At 41.2% G+C, this 27,276-nt stretch overlaps 1 protein-coding gene across 8 annotated transcripts in view; it reads right to left on the bottom strand.

Moving 5' to 3' along the window:
- LOC134344445 (sickle tail protein-like) overlaps positions 1–27,276 on the bottom strand; it is a 706,462-nt gene that overhangs the window by 149,655 nt on the left and 529,531 nt on the right. For all 8 annotated transcript variants that reach the window (XM_063044243.1, XM_063044242.1, XM_063044244.1 and 5 more), the window contains one exon: positions 22,013–22,211. In XM_063044243.1, coding sequence (XP_062900313.1) covers positions 22,013–22,211 — 199 coding nt within the window. The remainder of the gene's footprint in view (positions 1–22,012; positions 22,212–27,276) is intronic.

Below are 27,276 nucleotides of genomic sequence, written 5' to 3'. Positions count from 1 at the left end.
AGGTCATTGGGTGTATTTAAGGCACAGCTTGATAGGTTCTTGATTGGATAGGACATCAAAGGTTACGGGGAGAATGCCAGGGAGTGGGGGTGAGGAGGGGAAAAAAGGATCAGCCATGATTGACTGGCTGAGCAGACTCGATGGGCCAAATGGCCTAATTCTGCTTTATCTTATGGTCTTGTGGTCTAACTCAAAAAGTACTGATTTTAGATCATTTTGTTTTTATTTTGACTTTTAAAAAGTTCAAAACCTTGTCAAGATTCAGGAAGGCAATGAAGGCAGTCCATTAGTAGCATACACCAGATGAATTCCTCCGTCAGTAACTATTAGGAAGCAACACACAGTTTTATAGTACTTTAGTAGCATTGGTAGTGTTCTACTTTATTCTGTATTTTATTTAAATACATAATTTATTACTCAGTGAAGTGGAAGTTTGTTTTTTATATATATAACCTCAGTTAATTGGGACAGCAACTTAACTGGGTCAAAATACACTGGTCTGCATGTGTCCCAATTTTTATAGTATAGTCATACTTTATTGATCCCGGGGTAAACTGGTTTTTGTTACAGTTGCACCATAAACAATAAATAGTAATAGAACTATAAATAGTTAAATAGTAATGTGTAAATTATGCCAGTAAATTATGAAATAAGTCCAGGACCAGCCTATTGGCTCAGGGCGTCTGACCCTCCAAGGGAGGAGTTGTAAAGTTTGATGGCTACAGGCAGGAATGACTTCCTATGACGCTCTGTGCTGCATCTCGGAGGAATGAGTCTCTGGATGAATGTACTCCTGTGCCCAACCAGTCCATTATGTAGTGGATGGGAGACATTGACCAAGATGGCATGCAACTTGGACAGCATCCTCTTTTCAGACACCACCCTGAGAGAGTCCAGTTCCATCCCCACAACATCACTGGCCTTACGAATGAGTTTGTTGATTCTGTTGGTGTCTGCTACCCTCAGCCTGCTGCCCCAGCACACAACAGCAAATATGATAGCACTGGCCACCACAGACTCATAGAACATCCTCAGCATCGTCTGGCAGATGTTAAAGGACCTCAGTCTCCTCAGGAAATAGAGACGGCTCTGACACTTCTTGTAGACAGCCTCGGTGTTCTTTGACCAGTCCAGTTTATTGTCAATTCGTATCCCCAGGTATTTGTAATCCTCCACCATGTCCACACTGACCCCCTGGAGGGAAACAGGGGTCACCGGTACCTTAGCTCTCCTCAGGTCTACCACCAGTTCCTTAGTCTTTTTCACATTAAGCTGCAGATAATTCTGCTCACACCATGTGACAAAGTTTCCTACCGTAGCCCTGTACTCAGCCTCTTCTCCCTTGCTGATGCATCCAACTATGGCAGAGACATCTGAAAACTTCTGAAGATGACAAGACTCTGTGCAGTAGTTGAAGTCCGAGGTGTAAATGGTGAAGAGAAAGGGAGACAAGACAGTCCCCTGTGGAGCCCCAGTGCTGCTGATCACTCTGTCGGACACACAGTGTTGCAAGCACACGTACTGTGGTCTGCCAGTCAGGTAATCAAGAATCCATGATACCAGGGAAGCATCCACCTGCATCGCTGTCAGCTTCTCCCCCAGCAGAGCAGGGCGGATGGTGTTGAACGCACTGGAGAAGTCAAAAAACATGACCCTCACAGTGCTCACTGGCTTGTCCAGGTGGGCGTAGACACTGTTCAGCAGGTAGACGATGGCATTCTCAACTCCTAGTCGAGGCTGGTAGGCGAACTGGAGGGGATCTAAGTGTGGCCTGACCATAGGCTGGAGCAGCTCCAGACCAAGTCTCTCCAGGGTCTTCATGATGTGGGAGGTCAATGCCACCGGTCTGTAGTCATTGAGGTCGCTGGGGCGCGGCGTCTTTGACACAGGGACGAGGCAGGACGTCTTCCACAGCACAGGAACCCTCCGGAGCCTCAGGCTCAGGTTGAAGACATGGCGAAGTACTCCAGATAGCCGAGGTGCACAGGCTTTGAGCACTCTGCTACTGACACCATCTGGTCCTGCAGCCTTGCTTGGGTTGAGACGTTTCAGCTGTCTTCTCACCTGTTCAGCTGTGAAGCCCACCGTGGTGGTTTCATGTGGGGAAGGGGTATAGTCATGAGAGCAGGGTGGGGGCCTGTGAGGAAGGGTAGGAGGGGAGAGTGGAATATGTGTTGGTTGGGGGCCGACAACAGATGGCTCATGTGGGGGATGGGCAGGGGCCACAATGTCAAATCTGTTAAAGAACAGGTTAAGTTCGTTGGCCCTGTCCACACTACCTTCCGCTCCTCTGTTGCAAGTTTGCCAGAACCCAGTGATGGTCCTCATCCCCCTCCAGACCTCTCTCATGTTGTTCTGCTGGAGTTTCCCTCAAGCTTCCTCCTGTACTTTTAGGATTTCAGAATCCACTGTCTGTATGAGTAAGTCCATAAATAAATTAAGTACAAAAGTAAGTAAAAATAGTGAGGTAGTGCTCATTGTCTGTTCGAGAATCTGATTGTGGAGTGAAAGGAGCTGTCCCTAAACATGAGTGTCTATTTTCAGGTAATATGAATTGGACGATGAGACAGAATTCTATAACAAAGCTTGTTAAAGCAGTAATGATGGCCAACACTGCATATAGACTCACTAATCTTGACTGAGTAACTAAGCAAAATGATTGCAAATGGAATTCAATGCAGAGAAATGAGCAGCACAGAGTGTCCAAAACTCTGATGTTACTGGTGATAGCCTTGGAGGACTAAACTTAATATGCATTTTGATCTGTCTGCTGTTCTGTACAACAAAATGCACGTGGGCCATTATAAATGAGGGAGCATAAAACTATTGGCAAAAAAAAATCAAAAGGAAAATGAGAGGAACTTTAAAAAAAGAAATAAGCCATCATGATGTTGAAACTGTAGTGCGGAAGATTAAATTGCATGGGCACCATGCAATTGGCTAAATGGCCTCTTCTTGCGTTGCAAATTTTCCACAATCTTCTGATTGTCATGTGCTTAAGAGAATTGCATTTTTTTTGGAATGGGAAGTCTGCAGAGTGGGTGGCATTGCTTTCATAGGGCTGCTACAGTTGGTCATACAGACTCCTTCTGTACTTTTGATAGTCATAGTCATACTTTATTGATCCCGGAGGAAATTGGTTTTCGTTACAGTTGCACCATAAATAATTAAATAGTAATAAAACCATAAATAGTTAAATAGTAATATGTAGATTATGCCAGGAAATAAGTCCAGGGCCAGCCTATCGGCTCAGGGTGTCTGACCCTCCAAGGGAGGAGTTGTAAAGTTTGATGGCCACAGGCAGGAATGGCTTCCTATGATGCTCTGTATTGCATCTCGGTGGAATGAGTCTCTGGCTGAATGTACTCCTGTGCCCAACCAGTACATTATGTAGTGGATGGGAGACATTGTCCAAGATAGCATGCAACTTGGACAGCATCCTCTTTTCAGACACCACCATCAGAGAGGTGACAGCATTCTTTGAAGGGGTGTGTCAACTAAAGATAACATTTAGTAAACAGGAAGATTAATATTTTAATTACAGTACAAAAGGATGACTAAATGTCAGAGCTGATCAGAACTCTACATTATATTTTCTCAGCTACTATATTTGTCTGCTTACTGAAATTCAGAGACAGAGACACAGCCCAGAAACAGGACCTTTAGCCCACTGGGTCCATGCCATCTATCAATATTCCCATTTACCCCTATCTGACATTACTTCCATAACTTTCCCCTCTGCCCACCCCTATCTTTATTTCTCATTGTTGTAGCACTTCAGCTTTGACATTTTATCTCCTGGGGCCCATTCCACCACTTTGACATATCCAATATAATTTGGCCCTTGTAACTTGCCAATTAAATCCTTAGCATGCAGTGAGCCCAATCTTCTCACTTTGATTTACAGCCAATTATGTTCAAACAATACAATCAAAGGTACAGGAATGTGGAATTTACTAAGTAAAATAATAGAGGAAATTAAGATTAATCTGTTCAGAACCTTGGTTAGGCTGTTCCTTGAATACAATTTCCTGCTCTTGTTCCTGAGACACAAGGAAAGCATTCAAGTAAGGAAGGCAGTGTTGCAAAGAATCACAGTGTTGGAGGATAGTATCAGAGACTGGTGAATGAAAACTAGATTGGTAAAACATGGGTTTCTGGGCCTGTTTAAGAGATGAAAGCGAGACAAGGAAATTGAAGGGTAAAGAGTTTTAATTTTCTTGGTGTAGGGCAGAGACTGGATAATCAAACCAGTGATGGGAAAATTTAACACTGATTTCAGACAAATCAGCAGATACAACAAACATCCATGTAAATTAGAAAACCTTGAGGATTGACTGGATTCTATATCAGCAATGAATGAAAAGTATTTACAGATTAATGGATTTAGATGAAACAACTAGTAGTTCCCTGATATGGGCATCATGCAAAGAAAACAATTATACACAAATAAAGATTAAAGATTAGCTTTATTTGTCATGTGTACATCAAAACATACAATGAAATGCATCATTTGCATCATTGCGTGAGATGTTTCTGGGGACAGCTTGCAAGTGTCACCATTCTTCCAGTATCAACATAGCATGTCCACATACTCACTAACTCTAACCGCATGACTTTGGAATGTGGGAGGAAACCCACGTGGTCACATGGAGAATGTACAAACTCCTGATTAGAGAGCAGTAGGAATCAAACTCCAAACAATGATTGCTGCTGTTGTAAAGTGATTGCACTAACTACTATGCATTAAATAATTCAATACAATATTTTCTTCAATGTTCAAGATCAGAGAGCATTCAAAGTGAAATACCAATAAATTCTTCGAGAAAATTGATGGACAAAAGAGACTGCGTATGCTGGAATTTGGAACAAAAAACAAAACACTCGAAGAACTCTGTTGTCAAGCAAATTCCGTGGAGACAAGTCGATGTCCTGGGTCAAGATCCAACAGCTATGAGAAGCCTATGGTTAAAGCTGGTATATTCTGAGCATCGGAAATTCAGTATGATACAATTCAGGACGTAGATGATACAGATTCATGTTCAGATGAGATCATAGAGCAAGGAATAGATCAGTTTTCCTGCAGTGCGACTGGAGATCATAAGCACGCTCTACTCCTCATAACTAAATGTATTTATGGACCTGCCTCGAGCAGGATGAAGAGATTCTATGGTAAACATTTGAAAAGAAAAGTTCAAACACTTTTTTTTAGCAAGTGTAGAATTAACAAGTCATGTTTAGCTGGGACTGCTTAAGTTGAGAGTTCTCTGAATGTACGAAAGAACAGCAGAATAGAATGATAGCGAACAATCTGATGTCAGTGAAGTGGCATTTGACCATCTTAATAGTTGAAGAGTTCATTGAGATGCTGCTGAAGATTAGAATCAGATTTATTTTCACTAACATGTGAGTGAAATTTGTTGCTTTGCAGTGCTATAAGTTACAATAAGAAATATTAAAAATCAATAAGCAATAAAATTTTGATATGCTGGCATCAGTGGGGTAGGCGGAGAGGAATAGGTAGAAAGCAAGGGTGAAAAAAAGAGTAAAAGTTGAATGAATATTTCATATTTTCTCTCAATTCCAACAATAGTTGATTTTCTTGCTTACATTAAAAACAGTTTGTCAAGCAGCAGCGTACCTCTGGCAACCATTAGAACTTTTCTATTTCCTTCAATGGATACTTCTACCTGACTTTCAACAAAGTGCATAAAAAGAACTTAGGAATACAACTCTTTAAGAAGAGGGAATGAGAACACAGAACAGTACAGCACAGGAATAGGCCCTTCGGCCTACAACATTGTGCCTAACCAAATAAATTAGAAATCAATTGGCTAGCTAAAATAATCCTCTCCGCTTACACAATCCATATCCTCACATTTTCCACACATCCATGTACCTACCTAAACATCTCTTACAAATCTCTAATGTACATATCTGCCTCTACCACACCCCAAACAGCACATCCTAGGCACCCACCACTCTCCTTTGAAATTACCCCCTCTCACCTTGAATGCATGCCCTCTGGTATTAGACATTTCAACCCTGGGGAAAAAGACACTGTTCTATCTAATCTACCTATGCCTCTCATAGTCTTATAAACCTTGATCAGATCTCCCCTTAGCCTTTGCAGCTCCAGAGAAAACAACCCAAAATTTCTCCAACCTCTCATGACAGCACATGCCTTCTTACCCAGGCAGCATCCTCGTAAGCCTCTTCTGCACCGTCTCCAAAGCCTTGACATACTTCCTATAATGGCGTGACCAGAACAGCATGCAATACTTCAGGTGCAGCCTAACTAGATTTTAATAGGGTTGCAACATAACTTCCTGACTATTGAAATCAATGCCTCAACTAATAAAGGCAAGCATGCTTAGACACCCTATCAACCTGTGTAGCCACTTCCAGGGTGATATGAACTTGAACCTCAACGTTCACCAGCAACTTTGATGTGTGTTGTTTGAATTTCCAGCATCTGCAGAATTCCTCATGTTGAACCTCAAGATCCTGCTGATCATCAACACTTAAGGATCTTGCCTCTAACATGTGACTAGCATGGCTAAACTCCATCTTCAATTTCTCCGCCCATATATGCAACTGATCTATATCCCACTGTATTATTTGCCAGTTTTCTATGGTATCGACAACACCACCAACCTTTATATCATCTGCAAACTTACTAACCTACCCATCTACATTTTCATCCATGTCATCTGGGATTTTCATCTGGGAGTAGAAGATGGCGACGCGACGCAGCTTGCAGCAGCCACGCCAGTGAATGATATCTGTTACTTGTCAAGTAGGATGCCGTGCACAATCCTGATTTGATGGAGGCAGATGTGAGAGCACGGAGGAACATCTGGAGAAACTTCTGAAATGCCTGCTGCTACTGTGTGATCCAGAATCTCTGGAAGGGAAGGCCCCAAGTCCTCAGTTTTGTTTGTTGTGCTCAGCAGAGATGGTGCTTGGTGCTCAGTGTCGGAGGGCTGGTCGGAAGCTCAAAGTTTTTGGACGGATTCAGAGTTGGCTGCGGTAGGGTGCTCCAATGCATTGTTTGATTCTAGCTTCCTAGGCTTTACATATTTTCCTTTTCCTTCATGACTAAATTTCTCACATCTCTTAATATCCAACGTTCTCTTACCTTGCTATCCTTGTCCTTCCTTCTTACTGGAATGTACCTGCCCTGTACTCTGAGCAATTGATCTTTAAACACCCTCCACGTGTCAGATGTGGACTTACCTAAAAACAGGTGTTCCTAATTAACTTTCTCTAGCTCCTGCATAAAGCTCTTGCAATTTGTCCTGCACCAATTTAATACATTCCCACAAGGTCCATACTTATCCTTATCATTTGCCACCTTAAGTGTTAAAGAGTTGTGATCACTGTTCCCTAACTGGTCATCCACTGTAAGCTTGGTCACCTGGCCAGGCTCATTAGCCAACATCAAGTCCAGTACAGCCCCTCCCCTTGTTAAACTATCTACATATTGATTTAAAAACCCGCCTAGATGCACCTAACAAATTCTGCCCCATCTAAGTAAGTCCCAATTTATATTAGGAACGTTGAATTCCCCATGACAACAACCCTATTAACTTTTTAAATCTACTCATCACCTTTTTATTCCTCCAGTCCTGTTGAAGGGTCTTGGCCCGAAACATCAACTGTACTTTTTTCCACAGATGCTGCCTGGCCTTCTGAGTTCTTCCAGCATTTTGTGCATGATGCTTGGATTTCCAGCAACTGCAGATTTTCTCTTGTTTGTGATTTAAATCCTGTTGTTTTTACAGCTTTCCTTAATCTGGCTGCACACCTGTTCCTCAATGTCCTAGAAGCTATTGGGAAGTCCGTAGTACATAGGAAGAAGCTACTGTGCAGGCAGAAATACAAAAGAAGAGTTTAGGAGCACATGCTGGGTTTCTCTGATATGAAGAATTCTACATCATGAGCACTGAGTACAATGTGTTAACTTGGAAGAGGAAATTAATTGCTGCTTCATGTGGAAAGTGCAGGGGAATCCTTTGTAGGTGGGAAGGGAAGGCTCTTTGTTTCTTGTGTTCATATGGAATGTGCAGTGGGAAAGAATGCACGTACTAATGGAGATGGAGGAAGACAGGGAAAGATCAAGTCATAAAACATGCAATCATTCCAGTCCAGGCTGATCATCAAGTGCACGTGCCTGACGGTGCATCATAGTTTGTAATGAATGACATGGTAGCGTGATGATACACCCCCCCCCCACACACACACACACACACACACACACACACACACAACACAATACCATATAATACAACTACTATATGGACACCTACAGAATAGTAAATTTTAAATTACCCACTCAGGTCTAAAGATGTAATCGTTGTGGAAGATTTCTTACTCTTGCAGGATAATGCCTTTTCTGATAGGTGGGGGAGTCACTCTCAGCAGGTGAGACTTGTGGCTGTGAAACAATGTCAGGATGTGGGGCCTCCCCCGTAGTGTTTGTCAGAGTTGACTCTGAGACTGCAGGAAGAGGTTCTGATGGCTCTGGACACCTTTCTTCTCCTTCTCTTGGCTTTTCTCTCAGGATCTACTTTGATCCTTGTTTCTCGCCTAGTCCCGACTTATTTCTCTCTCTTTATCCTGCTCTTGCTCCCTTTCCTTATCCTTAGTTCTCTCATGATCCCAATCATGGTCTTGCTCACGATCTTGATTCCACTCATGTGCTTCTTCTCTATCTCTTCTCTCCTTTTCAACTTCGTCTTTCTTTTTCTCACCTTCTTGTTCTTCTAGTTTCTTGCGAGTAACTCTAAATTTACTGATTTTTTGAGACATTATGCCTCTTTTATCTTCGCATTTCCAGAGCACTTATGGAAATAACACTTATACCTCCTCTTCCTTTTTGTCTTGGTAAGGTGCATTTAGATCACTGGAGAATTATTCATCCTTCTAATGATCCCTTTGGGTTCAGTCATTCCTTGCCCTCGGACTTGGGCCCTGCTACTTCAGTGTTCTCTAGGGCCCAGGTCCTGTCGCTTCGATATGCTCTCAGGCCTGAGCCCTGCGGGCTCAATTTGGCCTGCACCTGACATTTCCAATCTGGCCCGGTGCTTAAGTTGATCCAACATCGGCTTTTCTCCTTGTTCTAAGGCCCAGGCTCCGCCATATCAACTCTGCCTAGCCTCAGTTCTGCTCCTTCAAATCACCACCCAATCCAAACCAGACATTGGCTCATTCCCCCACTCTCGGACTCAGACCCCAGATCCTCAATTCGGCTGGCACTCGATGTGCCACAATCATCCTGCACCTTTGAGACTTTAGTTCACACTGTAACAATGCCAGGTCGTACAGGCAATTCAAAGGCTCAGCTCTGAAAGGGAAGTTACAAGCTATTGATTTCAGTGATCGCTGTAGAGAAAAAGTGTGATTAATAGTTAGTGATTGTTTGCTGCCAGCAAGTCATTGCTGTGCTCCCCCAGCACCATCTTGAACCAGTTGTATTTTACCATTACAAATGTCATTCCCACAGGAGTTATCTTTTCTCTAGTACAAGTTCTTACTTGGACATCTGCAGGCTTCAGTTTAGTATCCCTGAAATGCTATTCAAACTCATTCTGTGGAATGACTGAAACAGAAGAGCCAGTGTCCAATTCAATATTAATTAATTTGCCATTCACTTCTGGTGTAAGCCATATTGCTTGTCTATTGTTAGTTTTCACACTGTATATCTCAAGACTTCTCGGTCTTTTCACTCACATCATCATCAGAGTTTTTGTCAACAGCATTGGAAAGGGTACAGAGGAGATTTACCAGGATGCTGCCTGGTTTAGAGAGTATGGATTATAATCAGAGATTAAGGGAGCTAGGGCTTTACACTTTGGAGAGAAGGAGAATGAGAGGAGACATGATAGAGGTACACAAGATATTAAGAGGAATAGATAGAGTGGATAGCCAGCGTCTCTTCCCCAGGGCACCACTGCTCAATACAAGAGGGCATGGACAAGGGGTGGGAAGTTCAAGGGGGATATTAGAGGAAGGATTTTTACTCGGAGAGTGGTTGGTGCATGGAATGCACTGCCTGAGTCAGTGGTGGAGGCAGATACACTAGTGAAATTTAAGAGACTACTAGATTAGATTATGAGGACATTCAGTCCTCATTTATTGTCATTTAGAAATGCATGCATGCATTAAGAAATGATACAATGTTCCTCCAGAGTGATATCACAAAAAAAACAAGACAAACCAAAGACTAACACTGACAAGGCCACATAATTATAACATATAGTTATAGCAGTGCAAAGCAATACCATAATTTGATAAAGAGCAGGCCAGGGAACAGTAAAAAAAGTCTCAAAGTTCCGATCGACTCCCGATAGTCCCCGATAGCAGGCGGCAGAAGGGGAGAAACTCTCTCTGCCATAAATCTCCACACACCGACATCTGTCGATGCATTGGAAGCACCCGACCACAGCTGACTCTGAGTCCGTCCGAAAACTTCAAGCCTCCGACCAGCCCTTCGACACCGAGCACCGTCTCTGCCGAGTGCTTCGACTCCATTCCGGCCGCTGAGCAACAAGCAAGGCCAAGGATTTGGGGCCTTCCCCTCTGGAGATTCTGGATCACACAGTAACAGCGGCAGTGAAAAAGGCATTTCAGAAGTTTATCCAGATGTTCCTTCATTCTCTCACATCTGTCTCCATCAAATCAGGATTGTGCACAGCACCCTACTTGACAGATTACAGATATCATTCACCGGAGTGGCCGCACACTAGACAGGTATATGGAGGAATTTAAGGTGGGGGGTTATATGGGAGGCAGGGTTTGAGGGTAGGCTCAACGTTGTGGGCCGAAGGGCCTGTACTGTGCTGTACTATTCTATGTTTTATGTTCTAAGCATGCAGATTAGTGCTCTTTTTGAAACTGCAACTTGACTTATCTTTTTCTCTTCACTGTGCAGTCCATTTATTTTTGCCTGCATGACATGCTGTTCCTATATGCCCTACTTTGTTGCATTTCCTGCAAGTTTTGACTTTAAATCTGCATTGGTCTGGTGTATGTGAGCCTCTGCCACAAAGGTAACACGATTTGTTCAGCAAGGCAGGTTTCTCCTTAGACGTTGCGATTTTGTTTGTGCTCAGTTTCTTTACCGACTGCAACTCAATAATGTCTCTGTCTGCTGTTTCTGTTGACACAGCTACTTCTACTGCTAATTTAAATCTAAGATGTGCCTTAGTTAGGAGCTGCTTTTGAATGTTTTCTTTTAAGATTCCACAAACTAACCAATCTCTCAGTGCGCCATTATGCCCATCATTGATCTGACAATGCTCAGACAATCTCTTTAATTCAGTCATGTAAGCTGAAGCGGACTTGCCTTCCTTTTGATTGTGGTTATGAAATATACAGTGTTCTGTGTTGGTTCTAAATGTTCATGCATTACTTCCATGATGTCAGCAAAGCTCATTTCAGCTGGTTTGAATGGAGCAGTCTATTCCAAAGTAAACTATATGCTTTTTCACCCAATGCACTTAACAAAATTGTTACTTGTTTATCATTGGTTATTTCATTTGCTTTAATATACTGCTCAATCCACTCCATATATAATATCCAGTTACCTGTTGTGTAATCAAATGTGTCGATCTTTCTGATGCAGCCAGCCATTTCTGCTCTTTTCATTAAATAATGAATATCACCCAGTACTCGCTGTGTATGAACCTGTAAGTTTGTCCATTTTCTGCCATTTTTTTAAAAAAACACGAGCATATTCTTCCTTTATGGAGAAGCATGTGCTGTGTTGCGTTTTGTTTTACTTGACTGTTACTCGCTGTGCTTTTTTAAAAACTTAAATGTTTCAGCTGCACTTCAACAGATAGGTAACCATCTCGAGTTTGATTAAAGCTTCCTTATTGCTACTATTATGCCTTTTAACTCCAAAACATCAAGCTAATTGAAAGGGAAAGACTGGAGCTCAGCAGAGAATGGGTCTTGGTTTGTTCTTTACATCAGCAAGATGCATAGTTTGATATGGTAGCATGATGATATATGCCATTCACGTACTTTGTATGTTATATAAACAAACAAAAATGCTTAATCAAACAACATATTTACAACATTACTCAAATATTACTGAAATATTAAATACACAGCAGCAGATAATGTCTCCAAGAGGTATTAGTCACTCTGGTCAATATTAGACAGTGGGTTCCTTAGATAAGAAGCCATCACCTTACAAATAACACTAGACAGCAAATTGTTTCGAAAGTGTCTGAATTTTTTGTGGTTATAGTAGACCACTTGAAGCTGGACACAAATGTAATTTTAGACTACTTATCACATGGGAATCTGGAGAGAAGAAGTAATGAACTTCTATTGAATATAGTGCATTAAACTGCATAACGGTGCTGATGCTTTGCAATAGTTAAACTAAGCTAAAAATGTTTTTGTTAATGATTTTCATTTGTACTTGGTGTCTGAGGCTTCTCGCTTAAGTGTCCAACAATAATTAGCCAACATTGATAGATTCCAGTTGCCCTGCTACCATTTCTCCATGACCACAATGTCCTGGTGAAATCTTTCACCAACTTGTCAATGACAACACCAAGGTTTGCAAGGAAATAATCTAAATGGGAATGTAGAAAATGAATCTTTGGTGACAGGTTAAGATTCATTGTTTTCTATGCTTGAAGCATATTGTCAACCAGCTGCACCTAGTCTGGTGCTTTGTAGTTGCCGAGAAAATTTTCAACAACATCCTTGAATGCCTTCCATGTGATTTTCTCTAGTCCCACTTGAAGTTCTTCAAATTGCCTGTCATTGATGACCTGTTTGATTTGTGGACCAACAAAAATGCCTTCCTTAATCTTGGTAGCAGTTATTTTGGGAAGCATTTGTCTCAAATGTCAAATCCTTCACAGAAGTCTTTGTGCTTAGTGACAGCAGATTCTATCATTGCAGTCTTGAACTCAGTAATTCTGTTTTTGCATTTGGCAAACCAAAGTCTCTGACCAGGTCATTTAACTCTGATTGAGTTATCAGATGAGGCTGACTTAACCTAAAGGGTTCAAAATGTGTATCAGTATCATTGTTATTTTCCGCTCCTGGCTCAGGCATCATAGCCTGTTCTTCCGCTTTCTCTAGACTCCATGTCTCTGGTGGTTTAGGTCATGTGGCACAGGTCTCATGGCTGAAGGGAGATTGGGGTTTTCAACAGATTTCTTGTTTCAGTGGGGAAACCAGGCACACTGATCATACAGAAATAGCAGTCTTTCTGCTTTTGCTACATCTTCTGGACAGTGAACGGCATTGACATCAGAGTACCTCTGAGCCAAGCTCTAAGATCGACAGTGCATGTTGCGCAACAAATGTCAGGAGGCCAGGCTTTGTCTTGGTCTCCAATTTTACACCCAAAGTAGAGCTTATCAGCTTTCTTAATAAAAAGAGCCATGCTCAGTCTTTGAGATTTAAGCGTATATTTGCCACAAATATAATAATATCACAGCTGTTGCAACATTGGTGAGACACTTTCCTATCACAACTACTCCTGAAAATACAATTGCTTTATTATAATGAGTACACACAATATACTATGCATGTAGAGCATGATCGCAAATGGATATACATGTAAACGCAATGCATGGAACAGTGTGTGTATGATTCTTTTAAAGCCTTTAAAAACTCTCCTGCCATGCAGCATCCACCCTGCCAAAGTATGCCCAGGTCTGCCTGGGCAACATAGAAAACCTTACAGTTTACATTGTGGGCAACACTTTAATTGACTTAAATTATGAATTGAAATTACAAATATAGAAGATTTTTTTTTTTAAAAAGTGTGTGAGATAGGAAAAGTTCATGGTGATTTTCATGATCAGCAGCCCAAAATCCATAAGATAAACCCCAAAACATTCAGGAAGCAAGATCTTTGTTGTCCAGTGTAATCAATCCTGGAATCTTTCCCTGAAGCTCACAAGCAATTTAATGTGTTTTTTACTCTGTGTGCTGATGTAGCTGAAATAGTAATACTCAGAGAATGATAAACAAAACACACCCATTGCTTTTTGCAAACTAATAATTTGTAGAACTGTCAAAGTTCATTTAAATCTACAGCTCAAACTCTCCTTACAGTACCATGTTGAATGAACTATGCATAACACATTCTTCTAAATCATAAATTTAACTCGTGCCTCTTAATCAGTGCTTTTGCTGCCAGCAAAATAAAAGCCAACTGCTAGAGGAACTCAGCATCTCAACCCTAAATGTCAACAGTCCATTTCCCTCCTCAGATGCTGCCTGACCCACTGAGTTCCTCGAGCTTCGTTTGTGTTACACCAGATTCCAGCATCTGCGCTCTCTTGTGCCCCCATTTTGCAAGAGAAACTCATTGGTCAGGCACTACCAGCGGAGGCAAAGAAATGATTCCAATTTCAGGTTGAGACCTCCTATCAGGACTTGAATTGAAATGTCATTCATTTCTTTGCCTCTGTCATTTTCTGACCTGCTGAGTTTTGCTAGCAGTTTGCCTTTTTGCTCCAGATCCCAACAACTGCAGTCACTTGCATCTTCACCTTCACTGTCATCCTAGCTGTGGTAAGCAAATAAAAACAATGGGCTGCAAGTGCAACAGTACTCGCCTGTGTAATTCTATATTTCATTCAGTATATTTACTTGGACAGCAATCAGGGAACAGAAAAATCTAAACCTAAGCATTCATGTATTTGGTTCCATGATGCAACTTTTTAATAGGAGACAATAGGTGGCAGTACTGTCTTGGTCAGCTATATTTCTGAAGAAGCACTTGGAAATAACTGAAGTGGGTGGTTCTGCTTTGTATACTCACACCTGCGTCTAAGCAAGTTCCAGTAAAAGTTGTCAACCATTTTCACACATGGAAGACACCTCGAAGTTGCCAATAAAGCATGTTGTATTTTGCCATCTTTGAATACTCTGTCAAAGAAGAGCAAGTAAATATTCACAAAATAGCTTCCTGCAAAAGAAGAAATATTTATAACCTACTTTGAGAGGAACAGCAACATCAGTATGAGTGGCTTGTTATTGAAAGTACAAACCACATTCACAACTGCTCAAAAACAGGGGCTGCGCTGCACTGAAGACCTAATATCACAGCTGGAATTCCTGTTGTTTGCCCAAATTCCAGGGCCATCTGGAAGTGATGTTTGAAAAGGTTTCTACTTAAAACAAACTGTTGAATCAGATGAATACAAAAAGGCTGAGAGTGCAAAGTATGTGGACTCTAGGGTGAATCGCGAGTTTCTGATTTCCATTTGTTTACATGAGGCTTTATTCTGGAGTTCACGATAGTGCAAGTGAATTCATCAACAGAAAGCCCCATTTACACAGGGCTTTGGTCTTAAACAACTCTAGCTGAAAACATTTAGTGGAACAGAGAGAAGGCCAAAGAAAATTATAAGGCACTTCTACTGCAACTATTTGCATTTACATTCTGCTTTTCTTATTAAAAAGATGTCCCTAATTTTTTAATTAAGTTCACAAAGAAATCAATGTGAAAAATTGTATTAAGGGTGAAGTGAAAATGTATATTTTGTAAAACATTTGGAAAGAAAGTATAGTGAATGAGCAAAAATTTGATTGGAAACCTAGGGATGATCTTTGCGCTCGATGAGGAAATGGAAATAATAGAGAAGAAGTGTCAAATCTTAACTTTGAAGGGAAAGGCATGCTGGCTGCTTGCTGTGCAGAACATTCTCTCTCCTTGGCAGTACGGGGGCAGCTAAGAAAAGAACCACACCAGGACTGTCACAGAGACTGCTGAGTGAGCCTCCAGATGGCTATGGATCAAGAGGTGCGACCCTAATGCTCCTGGACACAAGCCAGGGTCTGATCAACACTGGCTGGGTCGCTTGGGCTTAGAGTGTCTGATGTTGAAAGGCCTGAAATACCCGATGATCCCAGGATACATCACTAATGATATGTCACAGCGCATCCTAGGATGTATCTCTGCATCGATGACCTGATAATGGCTGACCAGGTAGTGCAAAAGCAGTACTTTGACAGATTAAAAATATACTGTACATACAAGTATTTTAATCTATTACTGGGAGGATCTCTGGGAAACCACTGCCCAAGTCAAACCTTTAGCTAATGGATTCTGTTATATTATTATTCGATGGAATAATTGAGTTTGCACACAAGAAAATTAATCTCAGTGTTGTATATGATGAGATATATGTACTTTGATAATAAATTTACTTTGAACATACATTAGAATCTTGAGGAGAATGGCCCATTGCAAACCGCAAAACATGACAGTCTGGGTATGCAACACACATGAGAAGCAAAGAATTGTTCATAATCCAATAAAATGTCTCAGTTTCACCCCACCAAGCACAGGGTAACTTGTGTAACCAAACAAAGAAACAGTGAGGAGTTGGCAGAGGTTCAGTTTCAATGAATTGCAAAGATTTACTTGCTAAGAGTAATGCAACATCCATACAAATAAAACAAAGTTTATTTTTTGAATTCACAGTGCTCTATTTCCACAGAACTATAAATATACAGCATTGGAAAGAGCAATTTATGCGATTGCTTAATGAAGAATGTTGACAAGTACATAGAAACACACATATTTTTGTGTTCTCAATTCATACTTTTTCCAACAGATGAGTTACTATTATAAAGCCTTTACCAACCTCTCTCAGTCAACACCAATCCGTCATCGATTTTCTCTTGGCTAGTACCCTATTACAGACATTACCTTTGTTGTCCCCACCCATCTACCCCTCTCTGCAATGGAAAAAGAAACCATTTTTTTTCCTAAATTTCCTCAGCTCTAATCAAGGATTGTCAGGACGAACGCAGCTTCTCCCTCTACAGATGTTCCCTGACCTGCAGAACATCTCCAACATCACATTTTCATTTCAGGTGCACAAAGGGTATTGAGCACAAAAAACCAAAGCTGATGTCTCAGCTAATGGAGAACAGAAGAACCGATGAATTTAGAGCTACCACCCTTATAGTAATGCTGAAAACTGAAAATAAGTACTCAACCACCAAAGCTCCTTTGCCACTGCAGCACAGACACCAAAGCTCTTTCATCACTGCAGCAACAAGCAATGAGCACTGGTGGAAGAAAAAAAAATCGTTCATATTTCGGGTCAAAACAGTGACAATTTCTTCCTTCCCACAGATGCTAGTGGACCTGCTGAGTCCTTCCATCACATCGTTTGTTGCTCCAGATTCCAACTTCTGCAGTCACCTCAGCCACTGGGCTGGATCAGGTGAGATCCAGAAGTGACAGAACATGGCTGTTATGTGTATCATTCCATTTATCACTGGGGCTGCTGACTTCATAAGTAAATTCACCGCGCTGTGCCTTTGGAACACGTTTCGTTGCTTGGTGGTCGTCAATTTGCTGAAGGTCACAAGACTGGCCTCCATGTTGCTGGTCTATAATACTTCATACTTCTGGGTGACCGACATGGAAAACCTAAGTAACAATTTTCAGGTGAGTCCTTTCTTGAGGATTCACCTGACAATTGCTCACCAGCTCCTCCTCATCCTAAGTGCTGAATCCAATGTTTTCCATGTTATTACCTAAGAGGGAGGGGATATTTAAAAACAAGTATAAACACCATACAGCGTACTTTATCCTTTCACCCAATATCCCTCTATCTTTGAGAGTCACAGTTATACAGCATAGAAACAGGCCCAGTGCATCTTTGCTAACCGTAAGAGATTTGCAGAAGCTAGAAATCTTCAGCAACTCACACAAAATGTTGGAGGAACTCAGTAAGTCAGGCAGCGGTTATAGTGGCGAATAAATAATCAACATTTTGGGCCGAAACCCTTCATCCGTACTAAGATGTCTATCCCAGCTATTCGTATTTGGAGGAATACAATGCCATGAGTTAAAAACGGCTGAAAAATTCCTGAGAGGGAGGGCTGGGGTGGTCTGGGATGGAGATTGTCTTGGAGGGTGTTGTCTGGGAAAGGGAGTGGAGCTGTTTCAGGAGAGAGTAATGTTTTGAATTTCAGAAACAAAGTCAGAATACGGTACCCCATCCGTTAATCATTTATATACCCATATTCTTTTTTTCTCTCTCTCCTTTTTCTCCCCCTGTCCCTCTCACTATACCCCTTGCCCATCCTCCGGGTCCCCTCCCCCACTTTTCTTTCTCCCCGGGCCTCCTGTCCCATGATCCTCTCATATCCCTTTTGCCAATCACCTGTCCAGCTCTTGGCTCCATCCCTCCCCCTCCTGTCTTCTCCTATCATTTTGGATCTCCCCCTCTCCCTCCCACTTCCACTTCCAAATCTCTTACTAGCTCTTCTTTCAGTTAGTCCTGACGAAGGGCCTCGGCCCGAAACTTCGACTGTACCTCTTCCTAGAGATGCTGCCTGGCCTGCTGCGTTCACCAGCAACTTTGATGTGTGTTGTCAGAATACGGTTTATTATTATTGGCATGTGTGAAAGAAGCTCCAGAAAGCTGAAAAATTACTCAGCTCCATTTTGGGTACTAGCCTCTGTAGTATCCAAGACATCTTCAAGAAGCAGTGTCTCAGAAAGGTGACATCCATTATGAAGGACACCCATTGCCCAGGCATGCCCTCTTCTCACTGTTACCATCAGGAAGGAGGTACATAAGCCTAAAGGCACACACTCAATGATTCAGGAACAGCTTCTTCCCCTCTGCACTACGATTCCTAAATAGACATTGAACCTACAAACACTACCTCACTTTTTAAAAAAAATATATATTATTTCTGTTTTTGCACGTCTTTAAATCAATTTAATATACATACATACTTACTGTAATTGATTTACTTTTTTCTTTCTGTATTATCCTGTATTACATTGTACTGCTGTTGCCAAGTTACCAAATTTCACAACACATGCCAGTCATAATAAACCTGATTCTGAAATTCAGAACATTACTCTCTCCAATCAACTCCACTCCCATTCCCAGACAACACCCTCCGAGATAATCTCCATCCCAGACCACCCCAGCTTTCCCAGTCTGGAATTTCTGCACTCATCCTCTGCTCTCAAACAAATCTCAGAATGAACCAGTGATGCTGCTGTTTTCAGGTTCTCATTCATTTAAAGCCACCGTGTGACTAAATCACCCAGGTGTGCTGAAAACTCTCAGCTGACACTGGATTGGGAAAAGGGGAATTCACCCGTTGATGCACAAACCCTGGGGTTGATCTCCCAGCAGCATGCAGTTGAAGCGTCGAAGCACCCAACTCATTAGCATGAGGGAGCTTGGGAGGTGAGACGGTCAGGAATCACTAAAGAACCTCAATAGCCCAGCAAGCTAATTGCAGGCAGTTAGACCATAAGATATAGGAGCAGAATTAGGCCATTTGGCCCATTGAATCTGGTGCGCCATCTCATCATGACTGATCCATTTTTCCTCTCAGCTCAAATCTTCTGCCTTGTCTCCATATCCCTTTATACCCTGATGAACCACGAATGTATCAGCCTCTGCTTAAGTATACATGAATACTTGGCCTCCACAGCTGTCTGTGGCAAAGGATTCCACAGATTCGCCACTAAAGGACACCTCTCTATTCTGAGGCTGTGTCCTCTGGTCTTAGGCCCTCCCACCATAGGAAACATCACATCCACTCTATCAAAGCGTTCCACCATTCGATAGGTTTCATTGAGGTCTCCCTCATTCTTCTGAATTCCAGTGAATACAGGCCCAGAGCCAGAAAATGCTCTTCATATGACAAGCCATTCAACCCTGGAATCATTTTCCCGAGCCTCGTTTTTGAACCCTCTCCAGTTTCAGCACATCCTTTCTAAGATAAGCAGCTAAACATGCTCACAATACTCCAAGTGAGACCTCACCAGTGCTATGGAAAGTTTCAACATTACATCCTTGCTTTTATATTCTAGTCCTCTTGAAATGAATGCAAACATTGCATTCACCTTTCTCACCTTCAAATTAACCTTTAGGGAATCCAGCACAAAGATTCACACGTCCCTTTGCCCTATTTTTTGTACTCTGTCTCCATTTAGAAAGTAGTCAACCCTTTTATTTCTTCTACCAAAGTGCATGATCGTACACTACCCAATGATGTATTCCATCTGCTATTTCATTGCCCTTTCTCCTAATCTGACTGAGTCCTTCTGAAGCCTCTCTCCTTCCTCAAAACTACAGGCCCCTTCACCTGTCATCACATCATCCGCAAACTTTGCAACATAGTCATCAATACCATCATCCATATCATTGATATATAATGTAAAACTAATCGGTCCCAACACAAACCCTTGTGGAACACCACTGGTCACCGGGAGCCAGCTAGAAAAAGCTCCTTTTATTCCCACTTGTTGCCTCCTGCCAACCAGCATTGCTTTATCCATGCTAGAATCTTTCCTGTAATGCCACAGGCTCACAGCTTGTTAAGCAGCTTCATGTGTGGCACCATGTCAAAGGCCTTCTGAAAATCCAAGTACACAACATCAACCAATTCTCCTTTGCTTATTCTGCTTGTTATTTCTTCAAAGACCTCCAACAGATTTGTCAGGCAAGACTTTCCCTTGAGGAAATCATGATGACTACGGTCTATTTTATCATGTGCCTCCAAGTACCGAGACCTCATCCTTAATAATTGATTCCAACATATCCCCAACTACTGCAGTCAGATTAACTGGCCTACCGTTTCCTCTCTTCTGCCTCTCTCCCTTCTTGAAGAATGCAGTGACATTTGCAATTTTCCAGTCTTCTGGAACTATTTCAGAATCTAGTGATTCTTGAAAGATCATTACTATTGCCTCCACAATCTCTTCAGCCACCTCTCTCAGAAACCTAGGGTGTACACCATTTGGTCCAATTGACTTATCTACCTTCAGACCTTTCAGTTTCCCAAGAACCTTCTTTTTAGTTATGGTAACTTCACACACTTCATGCCCCCTGACGCTTCGAACTTCCATCATATTGCTATTGTCTTCCACAGAAAAGAATGATGCAAAATACTTATTCAGTTTGTCTGGCCTCCATTACTCCCTTTCCAGTGGTCCGATATCCACTCTTGCCTCTCTTTTACATTTTATGTATCTGAAGAAATTTTTGGGATCCTCTTATTATTGGCTAGCCTACTTTTGCATTCCATCTGTACCCTCATAATGACATTTTTAGTTGCCTTCTGTTGGCTTTTAAAAACTTCCCATTCCTCTAACTTGCTACTAATGTTTGCTCTATTATATGCCCTCTCTTAGGCTTTTATGTTGGCTTTGACTTCTCTTGTTAGCCACAGTTGTGTCATTCTTCCTTTAAAATACGTCTTCCTCTTTGGGTTGTATGTATCCTGTGCCTTCTGAACTGCTTCTGGAAATTCTAGCCATTACTGCTCTGCCATCATCTCTGCCAATGTTCTTCTCCAATCAGTTCTGGACAACTCCTTTATCATGCCTCTGTAATATCGATACATCTGACTTTAGCTTCTCCTCAAATTTCAGGGTGAATTTGATCATATTATGATCATCTTCCCCAAAGGGTTCTTTTACCTTAAGCTTTCCAATCAATTCTGGTTCATTGCACAATGAACCTGTAACACAGTGCTCCTGTAACAGCTGGTGTCAGACACAACCTGGAGTTTTGTGAAACAGTTTTCAGATCTGACCCAGAACATAACATTTTACATATTTGTCTCCCTATCAGATTTTGCCAACTTCTGCTGGTTGTATTAGTATTAGTTGAGAGAGCGGAAACAACAGGTTATCATATAAAAATGTTTTAACACAAAGCAAAGGCATATAATGGTTTAGCACAGCAGGAGTATATTGCCACAATTAAAAATGGATAAATTTCCATTTTACTTGCTCAGCTATATTAGTTCAACTCAAGTGAAGTTTTTAACCAGTTTGAGAGTATATTTAAATTTATCCATTGAAACGTATTTACAAAAGCAAATCTTAACTTTTGCAATGCCTGGCAAATTCATTCAAATCTAATGACATTGGACAATTTTTTTTGAAAGAAATGAAGTCTTTAGAAACAAAGTCATCCTGTATCCAGTTATGTATGATTTGACAATGAGAACATCAGCCTACCTCAAGTCATTTAGCTCGTAGAATACATTCCTGGCTTCATCCTTAATGTATACAGCTACATTTTGAGACTCCAGCATCTTCATTGTGAGCTGTTTGGGGAAGGCACGTACAAAGAGTGCATGAACTGTATCCATTGATGTGATTTCATTTGGCATTGCAAATTGTGTCATTTCATCTCCATACTGAAGATACAGTACACCTAGAAACAAAAATATAGAATTAAAGATACACAGAGAAAACTAAATTAACTTTAACCATGCAACTCCAGTAGTATAAACATTATAAGCACATAAGAAATAACAGCAGAAGTGGAGAATTCAGCCCGTTAACCTTCTCCTGCAACATATTAAAAACTAAAAAATATACTGCGCTACCTATTATTCAACAGACAGGAAATATTGAACTATTTCACCCAAAAAGAGGTCAAAATTCTATACCTGATTTTACTTCTCTCATCAGGAATATATTTCCTTAATGCCCTCATGTCAAGAAAGTAGTAAGATAAAATTTGCCTAACTTGTGAGAGCTGCCCAAATAGTTTGAGGATGTGAGGCAACAACAAATTAATGCCATATGAACATTTCTAGGGCCTCAGACAGCAGCAGGTTGTCACGATTTTCAAAAAAGATGACATTTATAACTGTGCTTGAGATGCATTCTGCAAACACTGAGTTCTCAAGAACTTAAAGAAAGGAAATAAATCCTGAAATAATTTCTGGAACCAAGTTTGTTGTTTAAGAGGGCAAAATGTCGAAAGGGCAATGTTATGATAGTCATGGGGGATTTAAATATGCAGGCTGATTGGGAAAATCTGCTTGGTACTGGATCCCAAGAAAGAGAATTTATAGAATGCCTACAAGATAGCTTTTTCGAGTAGCTTGTGGTCAAGCCCACTGGGAGAAAGACTATTCTTGAATGGGTGATGTGTAATGAACTAGATTTTTATTAGGGAGCTTAAGTTAAAGGAACCCAACCTAATATGATGGACTTCATCTTGCAAATTGCGAGAGGGGAGCTGAAGTCAGATATATCAGTATTCCAGTGGAGTAAAGGGAATTATAGTGGCATCAGAGAGGAGCTGACCAAAGTTGATGGAAGTGGGCGCTAGCAGGGACGATGGCTGAAGCTTCTGGAAACAATTCGAAGGTGCAGCACAGATACATCCCTAAGAGGCAGTGGTATTCTGATGTAACTGTAGCTGACAAGGGAAGTCATAAATAGCATTGAAGCCAAAGAGAGGACATGTAATAAAGCAAAAATTATTGGGAAGATAAAGGATCAGGAAGGTTTTAAAAACCAACAGATGGCAACTAAAAAAAGCCATAACGGGAGAAAGAGATTTAATATGAAAGTAAGCTAGCCAATAATATCAAAGAGGACATCAATTTTTTTCATATATACAAAGAGTAGAAGAGAAGCGAGATTAGATATCAGACCACCGGAAAATGATGCTGGAGAGGTAGTAACGGGGGACAAGGACATGGCAGATGATCTGATGAAGTATTTTGCATCATCTTCACCATGGAAGACACTAACAATATGCCCTAAATTCAAGAGTGTTAGGGGGTAGAAGTGAGTGGAATTGCTATTACTAGGAAGAAGGTGCTTGGGAAGCTGATTGTGGAGGCATTGGTAATGATCATTCAAGAATCCACTAGATTCATTCATGTCCCAGAGGACTGGAAAATTTCAAATGTAATTCCACTGTTCAAGAAGGGACGGAGACAGAAGAAAGGAACTTATAGGCCAATTAGCCTGACCTCAGTGGTTGGGAAGATATTGGAGTCAATTATTAAGGATATGGTCTCAGGGAACTTGGAGGCACATGATAAAATAGGCCAAAGTTAGCTTGGTTTCCTTAAGGGAAAATCTTGCTTCACAAATCTGTTGGAATTCTTTGAGGAAGTAACACGCAGGATAGACAAAGGAGATATTGTAGATGTTATGTACTTGGATTTTCAGAAGGCCTTTGACAAGGTGCTGCACATGAGGCTACTGAACAAGGTAAGAGCCAATAGAGGATTAGCTGAATGGCAGGAGGCAAATAGTGGGAATAAAGAGAGACGTTTCTGCTTGGCTGCTGGGTGAGTCGTGGTATTCCACAGGGGTCAGTGTTGGGTCCCCTTCTTCATATATTATAAGTCAATCATTTGGATGACCGAATATACGACTATACAAAGATAGGTAGAGGGGAACGAAGTGTTGAGGAAGCAGGGAGGCTGCAGAAAGGCTTAGACAGATTACGAAGAAATGGAAAATGGAATACAGTGTCAGGAAGTGTACGGCCATGCACTTTGGTAGAAAGAACAAAAGTGTAGACTATTGTTTAAACAGGCAGAAAATTCAAAAGTCGGAGGTGCAATAGGACTTGGGGGTCCTCTTGCAGGACTCCCTAAAGATTAACTTGCAGGTTGAGTTGTGGTGAGGAAGGCAAATTTGATAGGACTAGAACATAAAAGCAAGAATACAATGCTGAGGCTTTATAAGGCACTGGTCAGGCCACACTTGGAATATTGTGAACAGCTCTTATCTAAGGAATGTTGTGCTGACATTAGAGAGGGCTCAGAGAAGGTTCACAAGAACGATTCTGGAAATGAACTGGTTATCATGAGGAGCGTTTGACAACTCTGTGTCCATACTTGTAGGAATTTAGAAGAATGAGTGGGGTAGCTCATTGAAAACAATTGAATGTTGGAAGACCCAGAGAGAGTGGATGTGGAGAGGATGTTTCCTATAGTTTCCAACACAGCCCTTGTGGAGTATAGGACCAGAAGTCACAGCCTCAGTATAGAGATAACCATTTAGAAAAGAGATGAGAAGGAATTTCTTTGGCCAAGAGGATAGTGAATCTGTGGAATTCATTGCCACAGGTGGCTGTGAGGCCAGGACATTGGGTGTCTTTAAGGTTCTTGATTACTCATGGTGTGAAAGGTTACAGGGAGAAGGCCTGAGTATGTGGATGAGAGGGAAAATGGATCAACCACGATGAAATGTTAGAGCAAACTGTAAGGGCTGAATGTTCTAATTCTACTACTAATTCTTATGCTCTATGCTCTTAACTCAGCTACAATGTCAACTGTTTTTTTCTGGTCTTGTGGCATCGCATAATTTTCTCGGAAAATGGACATTATCCTTTATGATTAGTGTATCCACCTTGTATTTTATGATTCTGAAGCCTGGAAGAAGATAGCACTAGCAAAGAATGCAACCACGGGTGACATTCTCCAGATAGATTACAAAACAACTACTTCCACTTCTATTACATCCTCTTTTTCTTTCAAATGTGGCTCTGCTGCTGTTGGAGTCTGTGATCTACATTTTGGTGGTGTGTTTTTGGGTGAATTGAATGACCTTGCGCTTTGCTGCCTCAGAGGGTGTATGGTGACAATTTGAGCAAAGCATGCAGCTTCGAGACCGGGCGAGTCGATGATTGAACTCATTTCTAGCCGATCTTGCCAATTAAAGCACCAAGAAAGATTGAAATCAGTGAGAGAGGTGCGGAGAGTGAGCAGGTGTTCAGCACTGTCTACCAGCCTCTCACTCGCTGCAGCCAGAGGAAGGTGCCAGCAGTTGGTAGTCTCTCTCCTCCTCTTACTCAATGCTGTCAGAGGATTGTGCTGGAGTCCTGGGGCTTGGGCAAGGGTCAATCGATGCAGTTTGTCGATTGGACTCTGTAGCTCATCTTATGATGCCTAGACACTCTCGACTTTGTGTTTTTATATTCTGTGTTTTGTTGGTCATTTTTGTCGTTTGTGAGATTTGTTTTTTTTTGCAAGTTGGGGGGACAGGGTTGTTGTTTTTTCTTTGAATGGGTTTCCATGGTTTTCTTTCTATCATGGCTGACTGTGGGAAGATGAATCTCAGAGTTGTATACTGTACACATTCTTTGATATTGAATGTACTTTGAAACCTTGTGAAGGTGCAAATGAAGGCACAGGATTCAATTCCTCCATAATGGCAACATTTTTAGTCTTATAAGCAACATAATGCATTCCATGTTTAGAGGCAGTATGCAGCTGCCTTTCATCCGTCATGACACTGTGATTTCGCTGTATCAGTCAGTGTAACAGACTTCTGTGCACTCATATTCCCAGGTCCCTCTGTTCCACAACCAGTGTCAGTACCCTGCCCTGGTCTGATTGTTCAAAATGCATCACCTCATTATTACCCAAGCTAAAATCCATTTGCCATTCCTCACCTCAACTCCCTACCTGATCAAAATCCCTTTGCAATTCATGGTACCCTGCTTCACTATCAACAAGACCTTCTTCATTCCTGAAGAGGCTGAGTTTATCATCGAAACGTTAACTATAATCGATACCTGTACCCAGCTGGAAGCCCAAGAAGAGATTATTCATTCAAGACCTCTAAATTTATTCTTATCAGCAAACTTGACAATCATTCCATATGCACTGAGATCTAAATTATTCACTTAAATAATGAATAACAGAGTATCCAGCACTAGCCCATGAGATACGCTACAAGTCACAGGCCGCCATTCAGAGAATCAACACTCAACCATCACACTTTGCTTTCTGACAACAAGCTAATCCTGAATCCACCTCACAGGTCAGTCTGCATGGAGGAACTTGTCAAGACCTTACTAAAGTGTGGGTGGGAATAGAGGATTTGTGGAACAAGATCAGGATTTTTGTTGAGTAGCTTGTTGTGTATTTAATATTTCAGTAGGTTTTGAGTAATGTTGTAAATATATCGCTTGATTAAGCATTCTTGTTCATTTAAATAATTCATTATGGGTTATATGGAAAATTAAGTGAATTAAGGAGGTTATGATACTACCACATCATATGTACATGCCTCACTTAAAGTTAAAAATGAAACACATACATTTGTTCCTGGCTCTGTGTTTTCTTTAAATTAGTTTTTATGTTTGGGAGTCACACAACATTACAGTGACAATAAGCAAGTTCTAAACAAACCCAAGATAATTACCTACAAGTTGCAGCACAGCAAGGCTTTTGAGTTTTTAAAAAAAGTGCGGCAAGAAACAATCAAGTAAAAAAAAGATGCAGCACATGCTTCTTCAGAAAAGATGACGTTCAAGTTTTTTTTAAAAAAAGGGGGAAAAACAGACTGGGTGATAAAATAATAAATAAAAAAGCAAGCATAAATGGCTAGCTACGTTGCAAAGAGACAGGTTTGAATGTACAATGGTTAACTGGATTTGTGTCCTGAGTGAATTGAGCAGTATTTTAAAGCAAATGAAATAGCCAATGAAAGAATTCCAATTTTGCTGAGTGCAA

Source organism: Mobula hypostoma, chromosome 3, assembly GCF_963921235.1.
Source record: "Mobula hypostoma chromosome 3, sMobHyp1.1, whole genome shotgun sequence".
NCBI lineage: Eukaryota > Metazoa > Chordata > Chondrichthyes > Myliobatiformes > Myliobatidae > Mobula > Mobula hypostoma.
Note: the sequence above shows the minus strand (reverse complement) of the source record. Positions and strands in the feature narration are given on the sequence as shown.